Here is a 17717-nt window from a genome sequence, read left to right as displayed (position 1 = left end):
CTTTTCTTGCTCTGTTTTGGTTCTCACCCTATTATTTCCTAATAGTCCCAGGCTAGGATAAAGGAATTCAATTCCGTTCAAATCTTTATTGTTCCATAAGGGATGTTTGGTTTGCAAATAGAGTAATCTAGGGATCCTGGAAAACACATGGGAACGCTGTGACTCCAATGTGGATCTCGGACATCAGTCACCTATGACGTCAATCGTTTTTATGACATATCTATGATTCCAAAATTTGGAAAGGTTTCAGCCCAGTCAGAGCCCCTTTGACTTCCATTATAAAATGAATTCAAGTTAAAAAGTATGAGACTTCTGTAGCCTACTGGCTAGATTAGCTCCGGACACACAGAGATCCAGACCCTCTTCTAGACGGCTATACTCCTGCAGATGCACGCCATATCAATAACATTGTTGCATACGTACACCAGTTGGCATGAACAGATATGGAGTAAAATATTAAATACACAGTTGTTGTATAAAATACACAGACAATTAATGAAAGAGAAGCCATAAGTTCCCATACAGAAATGTTTCAGAAGGGGTACAACATTCCCTCTCCTCTCCTCTCCTCTCCTCTCCCCTACTACCCTCTCCTCCCCTCCCCTCCCCTCTCCTCTCTCCTCCCCTCCTCTCCTTCCAATCATTTACTGTATATTGATCTAACAGCCTGACATTTTAATTGTTATATTAGCAGATCCCATAGCTGTGTGTGTGTGTGTGTGTGTGTGTGTGTGTGTGTGTGTGTGTGTGTGTGTGTGTGTGTGTGTGTGTGTGTGTGTGTGTGTGTGTGTGTGTGTGTGTGTGTGTGTGTGTGTGTGTGTGTGTGTGTGCGTGCGTGCGTGCGTGCGTGCGTGCGCGTGCGTGCGCGCCGGTTTGGCGTTTGTATGTGCGCACGTGTGTATTTACGTGTGTGTGTGTTGTGTAAATGTGCACACTTTTTAGCCTGTGTTTGAACTTGGGCATACTTGAACTTGTGTGTGTGTGTATAGGAATGCTATTATTTCATTGTGTGTGTGTGTGTGTGTGATCACAATTGAGTGTGCATGTGTGACACTGGAGACCCCCCCCCCCCCTCCCCCCCAACGTGCACACCCTCACATACACTACTCTGTAACTACGCACTTTATATACACACACAAATTACTCTGTATCTATCTATATATACTTAATACCCACCCATACACACACACACCCCTTCCACTCTCTACACACACATGCACACCCTCTCACCATCAAACGCGCGTGCACACACACACACACACACACACACACACACACACACACACACTCCTCTTCCCAGCGCCCAGGCCCCAGGGTTAATGGGTGTTGAACCTTTCCATTATCCCGATCAGCGAAGAATTACCTGCCGAATGATGTTTGCATTAATATAATATATATGGTAATTTCCCTGCTCTTAATTACGGCCGGGCCGAGCGCAGGGAGGCAGCAGTAGTGGGCTGATCATGTGTAAAATTGATTTGCCAAGGAAAAAAAAAATATTTCGCCGATAGAGCGAGAACGCGCAAGGAAGGAGTGGAGGGGAAGGAGGGAGGGGGCGCACACACACAGTTGTGTTGATGTGGGTGCTAGAAAAGTGCTGGCCTGGGTGGAATAGGAAAATCTAACTTTCACTCTTTCTCTTTTTCTCTCTCTCTCTCTCTCCTCTCTCTTCCTCCTCCTCACTAGTTTCTCCCACCCATTAAGAAAATGGAGTGCATCAGCAGTAAAATGGAGATATTTTTTCGGGTGTTGAATTTGAATAAACATTTTCAGTTCTGCTGGTTTGTGTATTTGTTCCGTGGGAGATGATGGGGGGAGGTGTGGAGAATAGTAAGCAGTTGGCAAACGGTGCTGACCAGGGGTCAGAAATTGAGTGTGCACTAAAGTGTGGGAATGGTTATGGAGTGTGTGTGTGTGTGTGTGTGTGTGTGTGTGTGTGTGTGTGTGTGTGTGTAGCTATTTTAGAGCAGATGGAGTTTTTAGCACACACACACAAGTGTATGGTGAATTTGTGGGTGTATGTGTGCTGAGTATATAGTGTGAATGTATTAACATTTGGAACAACATGCAACAACATTGGACTTGAGTGAGACTCAAGCCCATGGAAATTCTTAAAGAGATTGCTCCGTTTTTGGGGAATTTTACTATTTTTGAAGAAAAACAAATCTAAAAAGAAAAATGGTCTAACATATATTGTAATTTGCGTATTCATAAAAGTTACTAATGTCACACACTATTAGCAAAGAAAGATCAAACAACCACCCATGATGAATACAAACAAAGTAGTGGTTCCAAGCTATAGTTTAATTGTTAGAGCTGTGTATGCACTTGGAAAATGTTTGTTCAAAGATTAAGTCTAGGTACAGTTAAGTCTAATGAGTGCAAAGTATTAAACTCAGAACGGAGGTCTATATCCAGCTATTTGATCCCACATCCAGACATCCAGGAGTTGAGCTAAGGCCAAGCTCACCATGTAGAAAAGGTACCGTAGGAAAACAAGTAAAATTCTCCAAACAACAGAGCTATCCTGACTAATTGGAACTGGGAAACAACCAAAACAAGTCACAGTGACTTGAGAACAGTTCGAATAACAAAGTAATAACATGGTCATGTACTGTAAAGTTTTCCTTTTGACATCAATGAAATAACTTCTCTCACTCTCCTCTCCGTCCCCCCTTTTGTCTCCACACTCCTCTCCTCTCATTCTCTCCTCTCTTACTCGTTTACTCCCTTCCTCTCTCTTACACACACTTTCTCTCCATCCATCCTTTGCTCTCTGTACCTTCACTCTCTTTACCTCACCATCTTTTTTTCCTGTATGCGCTCCCTGCGTTCTCCCATCTCTCTCTCTCTCTCTCTCTGTCTCTCTCTCTCCATCCATCCATCCCTGTGCGTGTGTGTTTGTCTTCCAGCATGCATTCAGAGACACCAGTCAGTATGTGGTTGGGGAGCTGTCGGCTCTGGAGAGCGAGCAGAGGCACATAGACGCACGGGCGGCTCGCGTGGAGAAGAGACTCCGCTATCTCATGGACACAGGTACCCCAAGCCCAATTACACTGGAAAAACTGTTTTGGCAAATTGAGCGTACGCTCACAGTACACACGCGCACACACACACACACACACACACACACACACACACACACACACACACACACACACACACACACACACACACACACACACAGCGGTACACACAAGGAGCGTATGTGTGTGTGTGTGTGTGTGTGTGTGATAGAGAAACATGCAGAGTTGCATCTACACACTGCTGCGTGTGTGTGTGTGTGTGTGTGTCTGTGTGTGTGTGCGTGCACAAGCATGCACAAGACAGAGAGAATCTTTGAAGCCCCCCCTCCGCCGCCTCCTCTTTCTCTTCCCTTCATCCCTCTCTCCCCCTCTCTCTCTCTCTCTCTCTCTCTCTCTCTCTCTCTCGGTTGACGTTGTGCGACAGAGCACTGGGTGGATATGAAAGGAGTGGATGGAGCTGGGAGGAGGGTGGGTGTGTGTGTGTGTGTGTGTCGGGGATAGGAGAAGAAGAGAGACCTCTCTGGGCAGGGGTGATAAGAGAGCCCTTCATGGGGGAAAATGATAACTGGGTGTGATAGCAGAGAGCCACAGACTCTACAACCACATTCACCTTACCACCCCCACCCGCAACACTGCCACCACCCACAACACCCCCACCCGCAACACTGCCACCACCACCACCACCACCCACAACACCCCCACCCACAACACTGCCACCACCACCACCCCCACCCGCAACACTGCCACCACCACCACCACCACCACCCACAACACCCCCACCCACAACACTGCCACCACCACCACCACCACCCACAACACCCCCACCCACAACACTGCCACCACCACCACCCCCACCCACAACACCCCCACCCGCAACACTGCCACCACCACCACCACCACCCACAACACCCCCACCCACAACACTGCCACCACCCACAACACCCCCACCCACAACACCCCCACCCACAACACTGCCACCACCACCACCCCCACCCACAACACCCCCACCCGCAACACTGCCACCACCACCACCACCACCCACAACACCCCCACCCGCAACACTGCCACCACCCACAACACCCCCACCCGCAACACTGCCACCACCACCACCACCACCCACAACACCCCCACCCACAACACTGCCACCACCACCACCACCACCCACAACACCCCCACCCACAACACTGCCACCACCCACAACACCCCCACCCACAACACTGCCACCACCACCACCACCACCCGCAACACTGCCACCACCCACAACACCCCCACCCGCAACACTGCCACCACCACCACCCACAACACCCCCACCCACAACACTGCCACCACCACCACCCCCACCCACAACACCCCCACCCGCAACACTGCCACCACCACCACCACCACCCACAACACCCCCACCCGCAACACTGCCACCACCACCACCACCACCCACAACACCCCCACCCACAACACTGCCACCACCACCACCACCACCCACAACACCCCCACCCACAACACTGCCACCACCACCACCCCCACCCGCAACACTGCCACCACCACCACCACCACCCACAACACCCCCACCCACAACACTGCCACCACCACCACCACCACCCACAACACCCCCACCCACAACACTGCCACCACCACCACCACCACCCACAACACCCCCACCCACAACACTGCCACCACCACCACCCCCACCCGCAACACTGCCACCACCACCACCACCACCCACAACACCCCCACCCACAACACTGCCACCACCACCACCACCACCCACAACACCCCCACCCACAACACTGCCACCACCACCACCCCCACCCGCAACACTGCCACCACCACCCACAACACCCCCACCCGCAACACTGCCACCATCACCTGCAACACCACAACCACCACCCACACCCGTAATACCCCCACCACCACCACCTGCCGCCAAAAAAAACTTGCAATACCACCGCCTCAGACACCACCCTTTCAGCACCACCCTACCATTGCCATCACCACTACCACTGCTGCTGTCTGGTAGCCAGCCAGACTCGACTCTATTGAACAGCGCTCAGCCATGCACGGCTCTGTGCACTCATGTGTACACACACACACACACACACACACAAACACACATACAATCATACACAGGCAAACTCAGGCACGCACACACACACACACACACACACACACACACACACACACACACACACACACACACACACACACACACACACACACACACACACTCCAGTATATCTGGCCTTCATTGATATGCTGGGGGGTGGGGGGAAGGGGTTAAACTAAAGGGAGAGAGAAATCCAGTGAAAATGAAACAACGCACTGCAACACAACATAAGCACACACGGTTCAAAAATCAACCGTACGCACACACTACATACATACTGTACATACTCGTAACACGCAGATGTGCACACGCAGTGGCAGTCTGTTTTGCCGCACACCAGCTGGATTCTGCCGGCAGTTTCTCCTCCTTTTTATTTATTTATTTATTTAAATGTTTGAACGTTCGGCTATGGGGGTAAAAACTGTGTTAAGACATGATACAGCTGGCAGAGCCGACAGAGAGGTAGATGTCTGGGCTCCCCCAACTGAAATGGGAGAGCAGCATCCCGACACGATGCTAAACAGTCGTGTTCCTCCCTAAAAAATAATCTGTTGCAGGAGAAGAGTTCTGGTGTCGGAGGGAGAAAAAAAAATAAGCCGATGGAACGTATGCACTGTAAATGAAGCTAAATGAATGCTGAGGATTTTACTGTGTAATAAACGGGGATGTGCTGCTGTAACTCTGTAGTTCTGGTTGCGTGCAACATAGGCAGCCTGCCATGGGCATCGTACTAGGAGCTCTCAGGTTTCTCACTGATATATCAATGCATAATTCCGTAGATAAAGTGCGGCAAAATCCCACAAAAGCGACTGAGATGGGGGGGTTTGGCTGGGGCTTTAGAAAAGGGTGAATCCGTGGGGGGCAGGGGGGGCTTTTGCGCTCACCTTCCTCCATCCCATTTAGGCGTCACTATCGAAACTATCTCTCCCCTCCGTTTGTTGTGTTCACCTTCCTCCTTTCTTGCCTGCCTCTGTGCCCTCTTCCCCTGTCGACGCCATATGCCATTGTGTCAATCTGAAGGGCTTTTTTTTTCTCCCTCATTCCTTCCTTCCTGTTTTTTTCCTTCTTCTTGGCCCACTGATAAAGCGGCCTCGACTCGGCAAGAAGCCAGGTTATTTACTTCCAATACTTTCAGCCAAAAACACCTTCTCCCTTCCTCTCTCTCTCTCATATATCCTGTAGTATAGTCCCAGTGCCCTGAAAATACGATTCAATAGAAATAGATGAGTGGGACAACAGACAAGGACAGAATAATGGAAAGTGTATCTGGGAGAGTATTCACCTCCTCGTCACATCTGCTGGGACCTGGAATTGACCAAATATTGGTTGGGGAAGTCGACATACTTCAACAGAAATACCCATATAATCCTCAGCTCTCTGATGACCCTTTAGCTGGGAGATGTGTAGTACATTGTGATGCTAGCTTTGTTTTGTTCCTTTATTATAAGAAAGCTGAGAGGGAGATGGGGAAAGCAGAGAAGACTCTGCTGCCATTTGATCCCAGCGTTACGTGTGGTTCTGGAGGTGCCATATGTACCAGTCCCTGCTTTGAACACTCGTTCTGACTTCAAATAATTGTCTGCAACAGTAACGGAAGGGTTGAGTTAACCACCTTAACCCTTGCATCCCAATTGTGGGCATGTTATACAGTAGGTGACCATGTAAAATGTTTGTAGTTAAGTGGGTAAATAGACCAGTATGTGAGATCATGGGATCATCTGAGCTTAGAATTCAATTCAAAACTCATGTGTATTGAGGTGTAGCAACGGGACTTATGACAAAGCAAACGCATAACAACTTTATACGATAAGACAGGGAGTCAATAGTGCATTACAGTGCAGAAAGGAAAATCATACTTATCTAGGGAGTAAGTCATCACCTGCAAACATTACCCTGTGAAATCAGTGTTCTTTAATTCACCAGGATGTGATCAGAAACAAAAAGGATCAACAGCAGAAAAATAACAATAATCGCATAATAGAAGTAAATAGGAGTTGTGTACACACCTTATTCGTAGCTTTTAATGTTGCTGTGTAGTGTTGCAGCACCAACAAGGAAAAGTCCAATAAAGAATAAATAAAAGTAACCCCACCAGTGCCTGGTGTTTGTTTGAAGTTGAGCGCCCCTGCTCACTTCCTGAAAATTACATTTCTGCGCCCCTATCTCATTTTGCAGCACTTATCCCTTGGACCCATCCAATAGGTTATGGATTGTGCCTTTAGGCCGAGGGCCGCAGGCGTCAGAGCAAGACGGACCGCTGACAGGTGGTCACTATAGTAACCTTTATCACCTTGGTAACGGAGGTCACCTCTCCGTGTACTGTCAGAGATGTGAGATATATATTTTTTTTTCTTCCTGAACCAGAGAGCCTTGATTGAGCTCATGGCTGATTGGCTGTAAGGTAAAAGGGACTCGCGATCGATCCGTCAAATCTGACTGATAGATGAACAGTTTGCTGTTCACCAGGGTGGAGGATGACCACTTGCTGCAGAATGGTGGGCCATTTACTTGGAGGTCCTTCTGTTTTCTAATAATATTAATAATAATTGTGTCCCCATTATTTGTTGTTTGGGTATTTGCTAAAGTACATTTTACACATAAGGTAAAATTTGTTCTCTGCATTTACTCATCCTAACTATTAGGAGCAGTGGCTGCCATTATATATTGCACTAGGGGTGCAGTAAGGGGTTAAGGGTCTCGCTCAGGGACACTTCGACACATCCTCAGACACATAGAAGTTGAAGTTACACTGGGTAGGCTGGGGGGCGAACTGGCGACCTTCTGAATTCCCAGACAGCCTCTCTACCTACTAAATATATGGTTGTCTTCAAAATATATTGACTGTCAGAATTGTTTGAAAAGTTTTCTTTTTGCATTGCAAGGCCTTAAAATTGAGCAAAAACGCTGATGTACTTTGTCACAGAACAACACAATACAATACAATGCATTGCAAGCTTGTAGATGGGCTATCACCAAAATAGTGACACCAGGTGGTTAAAAATCTTTAACAAGAAATGTTCTGACTGTAAACTATACAACCTTTACTGTACAAATGTATCAATGAATTTAAAGTTCATTGATACAAAAAAAAAGCAAGGCACAGTCGGTTAAAAACTGCTCCAGATACACTGCACTGAAGATGATCCTTGTCTGATGAAATGCACTCACTTTGGAAGTGTTGGACCCAGAAAACTGAAAGCAAAGAATGGTAAAGTCACAGTAAATAATGCTGTCCCATGCTTTATTCAACAAAGTTTCACCCAGGAAGAACTTCATCACCTGATGAAACCCTTCCTGGCTCCATTCTTTCCCGGGAGGGATTTGCAACCATCACATGATCATATTGGGTGTGTTGGGGTGGAGCCTGAGTGCAGCGGGCCTTATTAGTGTGGAGAGCTGCTCTTGAGATGGGTCAATATTAACAGACGGGCTGACTGACCCATGACTGAATGCTCATCTCCATGGGAAGGTCTACTGTGTCATTCCTTCCCTCTCTCCAATCTCTATTGGATTTTCTTGCCATTCTCAACTTCTCAGAACCCTCTTGTTTTTCCTCTGCTTTCAATTTGTTTTATGTTGTCCACATAAATATATATAGTGAGAGAACAGAAGGCAAGGAGACAAATATAGCTCTTTTCTATTTCTCTCCCACTCTCATCCTGCTCTCTCAGCTTTCCCATATCACTATTTCTTTGCTCCCTCCTTCCGTTCCTTTTATCCCTGAATCTGTAATTTTCAATCCTTTCTTTTCTTTTTTTTCGATCTACCCCCACCCCACCACAGCCCCAACCTCAGTCGGGGTACAATGCAGCGTTTTCTCCCTGTGTGTTTTCCATTACGCCGGGGCCTCCCCAGATGAAACCAGAGTAATTGGGGTGGTTAATTTATTTACACAGAGGCAGTTCACAGCACATTAAATAATACAGATAATTGAACAAGAATTGTCAAGTGTCTTCTGATATCAGGCACATTACAGGAGGGAGTGCGCATAAAACTCCATTTCTATGCCCCCATTGTTTATGGTAATTAAGTACACAGATTTATTCCTTGGTCGCCTTCCAAGCTTATGGCAAGCGCCATTGTTGGCTTCTATTAATATGTAATCAGTAAATAGTTTAATTTCCTAATCTGCGGTTGGAGAATTCACTTTCTAACAACTCTTAATTACCACTGGGCTCTAATGAGTCTCGCCGTGCCCGCGGCAGCCGGCCAATCAGAGGCCGGGAATAGGCCCGTCGGAGGGGGAATTTGAATTCCTAGGGCGCCCCTGCTGACTAATGAACTTGTTATTGTGAGCGCCACTGGGAGCACTGTCCTTCACACACACACACACACACACACACACACACACACACACACACACACACACACACACACACACACACACACACAGCGCTGCGGTCAGAACAGGAAGGAGATAGGAGGTCAATTATAATGTGGAGGGAATGTGCATTTGTTATTGGTGAGTCATCGCTTTTCATTTTAAAGATCATTATAAAAACAATTATATATTTATATACATATAATGTTATTAGCCACATAGCACATACACTTTTGTAGATGTATTTGTTTGTCATCAACCATGGTCTAGTCATAACAGCTGTTTGCATGTGCCTTCAGACTACCATTGAGGAGTCATTTTCAACACACAAAAAAAAAAACTTTTTGAGCTCCAATGACGTACTGAAGCATCAACCAATCTAGGTGCAACAGTTAAGCAAACTAATTGATTTTCGAAAATAGCGAAAACGGTACAAGTCTACTTGTATTGTAGATTGGTTATTGTGCTATTTTTGCATTTGCCCCAGGTTCGATTCCAGGCCAGGCCAGCATATGTGTCGATGAAATGAAATTTGTCCCTGAGCAAGACTCTTAAACCCTAATTGCTCACAGGTTCTCATTGGAAACAAGACCGCAAGGACTTTCATGAACGACCTGTTAAAAGGAATTATCCTTATACCATTAAGTGGTTAATCAGACTAATCAATGTAGTCAATTATAAAACATCTATTAATTGTTTTGTCGATTGATTGATTGATATATATACAAAATTAAAGAAATATAAAAAACTGGTTCTCAATTATTCAATAGAGTAATCACTAAGAAAATAATTGATTAAACCAATCATGATTTTTGAGAAAGTTGCTTCACCCTTTCCATTCCACTTCTCCTTTCTCCCAAATTCTCCTGGTTCCACCTTAAATGGAGGAAAACTGGATTCATGCCGCTTGAGGGGTGACTCACCGACAAAGTGTGCATAAAACTGTTGATAGTCACTTGTGTGGGCCAGTCAGATATGTTTTTTATTGCCAACTTCTCACAATTACAAATGGTCACCAAGATGCCAATACCACAACATGAGAGAATATAAATTAACACGGCACCGTACTGATATCTCAACTACAACATAACAGGCTAACATTATTGGTCCACCAACTTTTTAATAGAATTAAGACGGTAATGGTCGTAGTTCATTGTGTTTCTAAAAGTACTGCTAATGCTATTGACTATGGCATTGTTACTTTTCTAAAGGCTATTGTACTAACAGAGGAAGGAAAAAAAACATATCAGGCCCTTTTTTATTGAAATTTCAGCTAGATACCGAGCATCATTCAAATGCTTTTGTGTAGATGTGTAGGAAATCCTCTGGCCTCTCTCTCTCTGTTTGAATACACCTCGCGACCCCCTACCTGGCCTCAGAACCTATTTACACACACCTCCCATTTCAAATAGCTATATAAACCATAACAATGGACGCAATTATCCAAATAATGGCATTTAACCGCGCCGGAGAGCCAACCCCTCACCTACCGAGCGTTTGATAAGAGATAAACAAGCAGCAGGAGGAGGCAGAAGCAGGAAGAGAATGAGTTCCGTCCTCCTCCAGATTAACATATGTTTAAAAAATTGCGCTTGAGTTTCCGATAAGATTGATGTGCGGGGAGGAGAGCAAGGGGGTTCATAGTGGCACCTTGCTTGGCTTTTTAATCTGTCTTTGTGTCTGGCAGTGGAATGGAGAGGAGAATGGCACAAGGAGATCCAGCAGGGAGCTTAATGTTCTTTAACACAGGAAGGATCCTCTCTCCTCTGCTTCTGTATCAGAGAGAGAGAGAATGCCTTCACATCTGAATTCAATGTCTAGAGTTGAAAACCTGTGGCTCATGGCTGCTTCCCTCCACCAAAGGCATACTGTATGTACAGCAAAATCCTCAGTGTTCATGTAATCTTATCCATACAGGACACCATTTTTGCCTTCAACATTAATTTGACTTTTTCCCTTTCCTTTGGCCTTTCAAAATGTCACATATTCAATGTTTAGTTGATTTTTATAACTGAATGGTGTTTTAGGGAGTTAAGTTTACTCACTTATTCCAATGTTCTGTATGTTGCATGGCTCGGCCTTCTGTGTTCTAAATAACACTGCTGTATTGGTGTTGTATTGGTTATAAACTTTCTCTCTCTATGGATGGATAGATTGATTGATTGATATGTGTGTAAATTCTTTATTGGGAATAACCCCTTGAGGTGAACCATGTTTTCATGGGGGTCCACAGATTACAGAATACATAATAATACAAACATTTAGCCAAAAAAACTAAAATCGGGGAGGAAAACAAAACAACAATAACACAACAACAATACACAGCACATATATGAATCATTGCGTCATAGATCTGTTATAATGATAACTAGTCAAAACATGAACAGGTAATCTCATGGTGAGAGGACAGCGCAGTTTTAAACAATTGAAAAGATGTTATTGACCGAATATGAACAGGCAGATTGTTCCAGTCAGAAGGAGCTTTAAACCTAAAGGATTTTTGGGTAACTGATTTAGATACTCTTGGAACATCAAAGAAAACCTGTGCACAATATCTCAGTTGATGTTTAGAAGTGAAAGGAACCATATACTGTTTGTAAATACAAATGTATTGATAGCTTTTAGTTGATACGCTCATCCGGTGCATACAGGATTAGATGTAAGGATAAGAAAACACTAACATTACAAGGACATTTGCAGTTTGATGATTCATTGATTGATTTGCTTTTTTATTTTTGGCTCATTTTCAGATAGTGATTTTACTCATACTTTTGCTACTGTGATTCCGTACAGTACATCCACTGTTGGCGCTGATTCTCATGGACCCATTCATTGTTAGTGTTTTTGTTTTTGCTTTTTATTTTAATGTTTCTGCAACGGGTTAGAGAGAGAGCCTCTATCCCTCTCTCTCTTCTCTGTCTTTGGTCCGTTCTTGTGCTTGTCATTCAGAGACAGCATTGTGGCAACATCAGTTCCTCGTTTCACTAAAGATTTAAGCTGAGCTACGTGAGCCGCATGGGGGATAAGTGTACACACACACACACACACACAGACACACACACACACAGACGCACACATTGCACACATTACTATACGGACTGGAACATGCATACACAGAGAGAAAGACACTCGCAAGCATGCAGAGACTCACACAGACATGCATAAATGCTTGTTCACTCATACTCACAAACACGCACGCACGCGCACACACACACACACACACACACACACACACACACACACACACACACACACACACACACACACACACACACACACACACACACACACACACATCTAGCCCTGCCTCTTCTCAGCTCGGCAACACAAACAGCCCGTGCCAGCTTTAAGTATATTATCAGGGCCAGTTCTTTCACAAACGTACTGCTAAAGAAGCTTAACATTAATTATTGTAACTTTGGGCAGATTACATCCGCGCCTGCCTTGTAAGCGCAGGCAGACTCATCTTGACCTCCTGTGTGAGAGCTTAAAGACACAAGAATAGCATTGCACCAAGTTTAATGGGATAACCAGTCTAATCTTTCAGCACTAAGACAAGGAAAAGTGTTTAGACTATAATACCCCTCCTCCTCAGCTCCAACAGTGATGGAGGGAGAGAAACGAGTAAGGAGACATATAGACATAGAGGAGGGAAAGGGGTGAGATGGTGCGAGGGCTTGGTGTTCAAACCCTACTTCGTTTTGAGAGAGGGGGAAAAGTCTTCAACTACAGTAGCCGCTTGCTTTATGTTCTGGCGCCATATTTGTCTCACTCATCCGTTTCTCTTTTTGTGGGTTTGTTTACTTTCACTGGCTCTCTGTTTGCCAGTGCATCAGTTGACATTTCTTTTTACATTTTAGCAACTGTACAAGCTCACAACGTGTCACACCGCAACATATTTTCGCTATTTGGCATATTAGAGACTAAGTGGTTAATGAAGTGTGATGTCTCAGGTAAGAGTTAAAAAAAGTATGGTTATAATAACATTTAATGGAGGAACAGAGGAAAGAAACGGTCTTCTGAATTCCCTAAATAAACCGGGCAGCAACTTCTCCACTAAATGTTGATGTGGAAATGAACACCAGAGGCAAGAGTCGAGGCTTCGGACGAAAGCCCAATCTAGCTTGTGAGACACCAGTGATAATGTCGACTGGGAGATTGGGAATTCGCGATTGTTTGGGCATTATCACTGACCTAATTCTTGAGCTAAGCTAATGACTAACGGAGATAAACACAGCCGGAGAAGATGCCGCCTAGCGGCTCTCTTGTTGATTAGGACCCCTGGTCATTTCTTTGACTTTGATTTGTCGTCATGTTTTTTTTGGTGTTTTGTTGTTGTTGTCAGGGTTAGGGAAAGAGCATTTGTTCACCATTCAATGATTTTGTGTTGGACTTAAGAGAATGTGTTTGTTGGTCATCTTCACTCTGTAGTGTTTCTCCCTTCGGGAGTTCCAAGTGTGGATCACTGCTTTAAAACCTATTGCCTTCACTGGCCTTTGAGGGAACTAAACAAAAGAGTGTGTGTGTGTGTGTGTGTGTGTGTCGGGGGGATGTTCACTTAATCTGTGTTCCGACCCAATTGAACGTTGTACACACACACACACACACACACACACACACACACACACACACACACACACACACACACACACACACACACACACACACACTCGAAGATGCATGCAAACACACATACATGCACGCACATGCACGGTGCATGCAGCCCTTAATCTCCTAGGCCATTTGAATGTTTGAGCAGCAAAACAATTTAATTAGTCAACTCGCAAGCACTCTGCACCAGCAACGAATACCACAGCACCACACACACACACACACACACACACACACACACACACACACACACACACACACACACACACACACACACATACACACACACGCACACACTTACATACATTCCCAGATGTGCATTGCTGAAGCTTCTCTCTCTCTACCTCCCTCCCTCCCTCCCTCCCTCTTTCGCTCCCCCCCCCCCCCCCCCTCTCTCTCTCTGTCTTTTTACCTCCCTCCCTCTCTACCTCCCTCTCTCTCTCCCTCTCTTTTCGGCTCGGTGTCAGCCTTTCAGACATTCTTTAACTGCGGGGATGAAAGAGGGATTTTTAGGAAGATTAGGGAAGGGGATCCTCTAGGCATTGTCTGAGAATCTTCAGATAAAACCAGCTGGGTGGAGGGAGTCAACGGGGGAGAGGAGAGAGGAGAGGGAGGGAGAAGGTGGTGGGGATGAGGAAAGTAAGCAAGTGCGGGAGACAGGGAGGAGGCTAGGCTGATGGGGTTCATGGGAGAGGAGGTAGGAAGAGGAGGTACACCTCTGCATTGGCTGACGTTAGTTCCATTTACATGTCAAATTGGATCCTGATTGCAACTGAAAAATACAGGATCACCTCAATCTCGTTCTCCTCTTTACTTTCCCCCCACATCATGTGTTCTTGTCCCACTAACGTTATTTATCCTTTTCTTTCTTTGTGTGTGTGTGTGTGTCTTTCTCTGTCCTCTCATCATTCCCCTCCTCTTTCTCGTTTTGTTCTCGTGTCGTCCTCTAAAAAGTAGTTGAAGTCGGATAAATCGGGGCCTTCCCTCCCGAGACCCGCCACTGATAGGAACCATTAACATTTTCTGCGGGGGTTTGGGGTGTGGGGGGTGGGCCGGGTGGAGGCTTGGGGGTGGAGGATGGTGTTGGAGAGGGATTGGGAGGTGGACAATGGCCGCTTATGATAATCTCGCCTTTATTGGTCCATCCCCGCCATGGCTTTCATGAGCCGCCTCTGCCTGCGAACCCGGCACAGCATCCAAACACAGCACCACGCTCCCAGCTGCCAAGCACAGCCGTGCGTGAACACACACACACACACACACACACACACACACACACACACACACACACACACACACACACACACACACATCAAATACACACGCATAGTGCACTCGCTAATGGAATATCCTTATAGGCATTGCACATTGCCTACACACGCACGATGCACAGTGCATGCTCTGCAGGAGCAAAGCCGTGCACGCAGCATCTGAGTAATCCAGAGACACAGTCTTGTGTGTTGTTGTTTTTTTTTGTGTTGTAGTCCAGCACTCCTTTTTTCCTCCATTCATTCAGAATGTCCTTTTATTTAAATATATCTTCTGCTGTTTGGGTTTTATCCATTGTATTGCTTGTTTCTGTCTCCTATCTGTTTTATTTTGTTGTTGTTTTTGTTTGTTTGTGTGTTAATGAAAACTTTATCTCACATCCATCATTTGAAGAAATTAGTTTAGAGGGACAAAGACATTCTTATACATACAAGAACTGAGTAAGTGAATGTTTTTCCCCACATTCTTATTATTTGTTTATGAACTTGTTTTTGTGGTTGTTGTTTTTTACTTTGCAAATCAACTGCCCTCAGAAACAACATAATTGAATTTGAATCTGGCCGTCGGTGAATCAAGTCTTTCTTATGTTAACGGATGCCATGGCACTCCACAAATGCAGGTTAATGACAGAGGTTGGCCTGGTAATTACACCATTCATTTGCTAAAACATCTGCTCGCCATGCTACCGTTGTCATTCCAACCCCCCCTACACACACACACACACACACACACACACACACACACACACACACACACACACACACACACACACGTTTAACCCCCCACCCCATTTCCCCATTGTAATGAGCACTCGGGGCAACAAACACCAACAGCTGTCTCTCCAAATACATTCCTATTTAAATAGCTATTTAGCCCCAGTGCTTAGTTTTGCATTTGTGTATTGTGTTTAGAGCCTGAGGCATGAATTAAGTCATAATAATAGTAGTAGTAATGTTGTAGAGTCGTACCAGTAACAGTACTTAATGTAGGAGCAGTCTAGCAATAGTTGTTTTGTTTGTAGAATTAACAGTAGAAGTAACAGTAGTATCTGTTCTTTAAGGAGCATTTGAAAGTATAACTTCTTAATGGGTACTCTGTTGTGGTGTAAACGCTGTAACGCTGTTTACACGTGCACTGAACAGATCCTTAAATACGAGACGAGAGAGACGAAGGAGAAAATAATTAAGAAAGTTTGAACAAGAGAAATAAGGGGAAACAAAAAGAGATGCTGTATGGAAGGAAAGAATCAAAACAAAAGACAGAACAGGGGGACAAGAGACAGAAATGATGCTGGCAAGACATCCGGAATGATGGAATGAAGGAGGAGGGAGGAGAAGCGTGAGAGTAACGAGTTGACGTTAAAACAGTCATTAAATACGTTCATTACTCTCCTCCCTCCTGCCTTAATGTGTCCTAACACCTACTCTTAATGGCCAGGGAGGAGCCAATTAAGCTCAACTGGAGCTGTCTGTCAATAGAATGAGAGGGGGGCGGGGTTAACAGGGGGTTATCACTGGTCTGACAACACACACACGCATTAGCAGCCTCAACAGGTAGTCAGCTCCAGCCCTCCATCCCCAAACACTTGACACCTACCTGTGTGTGTGTGTGTGTGTGTGTGTGTGTGTGTGTGTGTGTGTGTGTGTGTGTGTGTTTTTGCTAATTTAGCTATCATAACTAGTTTGTCCCTTCCAGCCCCCTGGCTTTTAGAGCAGTAACAAGGGAGTAAAAGTACAATATTTGCCTCTTAGATGTAGTGGCGTAGAAATACAAGTACAGAAATTTGGAAATACTCCAGTAAAGTAAAAAAAATCCTCAAAATTGTACTTACTACTTAGTTACTTCCCGCCTCTGTTCATGGCTTTTTGTCCCACACTAGACTCAGCATCAGGCTTACACTTGGTTGGTGTGGTTCATATTTATGTAGTATACTGTTGTTCATAGTTGAGAATATTTGACCATTATCCACGCTTTATCAATGTGTGTTTTTGTAGCTTGAAGCTGTGGTCAGCATGAAGCCTTTGGTGTCAGAACGTTTTACAGAAAACGGCAGGTCTGCTGCCACTCTTATTTCTCTTAAAACACAACTAAAGACCTTTATGTTTGCCGCTGCTACTTTCCTTTGTAGCAGCTTTCCTTTTTTCTTTTTCTTTCTCTTCTGCACTGTAATTGTCTGTTACTTTTTTTTAACTTATTTTGTTTTATGCATCCTAATGTCATTTTATAATTGTACTTCCTTTGCTTGATGTTCTGTGTAAAGCACATTGAATTGCCTTGTTGAAGTGTGCTATATAAATGAAATTGGCCTGCCCCTACAGTAATATAATTGTACAGAATTGTATTCCTAATTCTGCCAGTAGTAATAATAACACGGGCAACCCAGAGCTGT

The 17717-nt window shown here is 45.1% G+C and overlaps 1 protein-coding gene across 2 annotated transcripts in view; it reads left to right on the top strand.

The window, feature by feature from the left end:
- The window catches only part of ehbp1 (EH domain binding protein 1), a 189222-nt gene that overhangs the window by 139373 nt on the left and 32132 nt on the right, over positions 1–17717 (top strand). For both annotated transcript variants that reach the window (XM_084077333.1, XM_084077332.1), the window contains exon 20: positions 2913–3036. In XM_084077333.1, the coding sequence (XP_083933459.1) occupies positions 2913–3036 (124 nt within the window). The remainder of the gene's footprint in view (positions 1–2912; positions 3037–17717) is intronic.

This window comes from Gymnoscopelus microlampas (assembly GCF_963454915.1).
Source record: "Gymnoscopelus microlampas genome assembly, chromosome: 13".
Lineage (NCBI taxonomy): Eukaryota > Metazoa > Chordata > Actinopteri > Myctophiformes > Myctophidae > Gymnoscopelus > Gymnoscopelus microlampas.
This window is presented reverse-complemented; position numbering and strand designations above follow the sequence as displayed.